The sequence below is a fragment of the Orycteropus afer genome, unplaced genomic scaffold (genome assembly GCF_000298275.1).
Source record: "Orycteropus afer afer isolate SDZICR_OR568_19922 unplaced genomic scaffold, OryAfe1.0 scaffold00188, whole genome shotgun sequence".
Classification (NCBI taxonomy): domain Eukaryota; kingdom Metazoa; phylum Chordata; class Mammalia; order Tubulidentata; family Orycteropodidae; genus Orycteropus; species Orycteropus afer.
Genome location: NW_006921775.1, coordinates 264,065 through 265,882, shown reverse-complemented (window position 1 = coordinate 265,882; position 1,818 = coordinate 264,065). Strand labels below are relative to the sequence as shown.

The window sequence follows — 1,818 nt, the reverse complement described above, 5'->3', positions numbered from 1 at the left end:
CAGCCACCATCTAGTTTTTCTGGTCTCATAGTCGTATAGGCTGAGGATCACATGGTATACCAGTCCCTTGGACTAATTGTTTCTATGTGTCTTTGGTTTTCTTCATTCTTCTTTGCTCTGGATGAGGAGAGACCCATCATTGCATCTAGATGGCTGCTTGCAAGCTTTTTAGATCCCAGTTGCTACTCGCCAAAGTAGGGTGTGGAAAAATATTTTTGTATATATAGTATGTTATGCCAATTGAGCTTGATGTCCAAGTTGGAGGTTTTTGGTTGGGGTAACGTGTGTACTTCTGACACAGCTCAAGGTATAAAAGACAAAATCATGATAAGATGTTTATCTAAATAAAACTGTGTCATGGCATTTTCAGAAACTGCAGGCGCTGCAGTCCCACAGTGTGATAGAGTCCAACCTTGGGTCGCTGAGGGACGAGGAGTCAGAGGAGCGACTCAGGCAGGCACGGGAGCTCCAGGCCCTGAGGGAGAAGATGGAAATTCAGGTGAGCCAATGCGTCATGCTTTTCTTCCCAGATCTGGCCAAGAACCATGTTTCCTTCCAACAAAATCTCTTGTGTTGCTGTGTGGATTTAGGGAAGTTCTGCCAACACAGGAACACTTAGAATAGAATTCTCAGGTGAGGATGGTGATATGCATGTGTGCAATATCAGATTCCCTTGGGACTCTTTTTCAAAATATATACAGCTGTGCCTCCTATTTGACACCTTTGCCCCCATTTTGATCTTAATCCAGTTGAAAACAACTCTTAGAAAATGTAGCAGTATTTGAAGATTCTTGGGATAGATTTGAGAAGCTCTGGTGCCTCAGTGAGTAAGGTATTTGGCTGCAGCACCAGCTGCTCTGTGGGAAGAAAATGAGGCAATCTACTTTTGTAAAGATTTACAGCCTTGGAAACCCTATGGGGGTTTCTCTGAGTCAGAATTGACTGAATGGCAGTGGGTTTGGTTTTGGGAGGGATTCAGTGGTGGCAGAGAAGCAAGGAGGCTGCATCTTCTGACCTCCTGTAACTGCACAAGAGGAAGACAGAATCACATCAATAGCCCAAGGCCTATTCCCGTGAGGCTAGACATGCTGCCTCCCTCCAGCCTTTTTATCAGTCCTAGCACCAACTGTTCCTCCTGCAGCATCCACCACCTCTTTGCTGGGTTCAGTAATTCACTACAATGGCCACACAGAACTCACAGATTATGGGGTTTATTAGGGAAGCACCAGGCTACAATTCAAGTTCAGGGAAAACGTTCAGTCTCTCTCAGCCCGCCATCTTTCAGCCAACAGTCTCTCTCCCAGCAAAGCGTGTCTCTCGATGTCTCTTTCTCAGCAGCGTGTGGCTCTCAGGAGTGCAGTTCTCTCAGCAGTATGTCTTTCTCAGCCAGTAGTCAGAGAGACTTCTTCTGCCTTAGGAGGCCTCCTTTTGAGTCTGGCAGAGTGGCCAAACTAACCAATCCCAACATCAGAATTCCATACACCTGAGAAAGAGAGAGAGAGAGAGAACGAGTGAGCAAGAGCGAGTGCTAACTTCCCAGAAAATTACTTTGTGCTGCTCCCAACAGAAATACCACAGGTGGATAACTAACAATCAGGAGCTACTTGGTTGCTCATGGCTGATTCCACCATGGAGTGTACAAAGACTTATGGCTAGAAGAGCCATGTTGTTGTTAGGTGCCGTCAAGTCATTTCCGACTCATAGCAACCCCATGCACAGCTGAATGAAACACTGCCCAATCCTGCGCCAGCTCCATGATCCCTGCTATACTTGAGCCCATCATCGCAGCCACCATGTCAATCCATCTTGTTGAAGGCC

General features: G+C 46.4%; 1 protein-coding gene across 1 annotated transcript in view; it reads left to right on the top strand.

Moving 5' to 3' along the window:
- Positions 1 to 1,818, top strand: part of DZIP1L (DAZ interacting zinc finger protein 1 like) — a 59,986-nt gene that overhangs the window by 18,090 nt on the left and 40,078 nt on the right. The window contains exon 5 of the mRNA XM_007947539.1: positions 371 to 499. Coding sequence (XP_007945730.1) covers positions 371 to 499 — 129 coding nt within the window. The remainder of the gene's footprint in view (positions 1 to 370; positions 500 to 1,818) is intronic.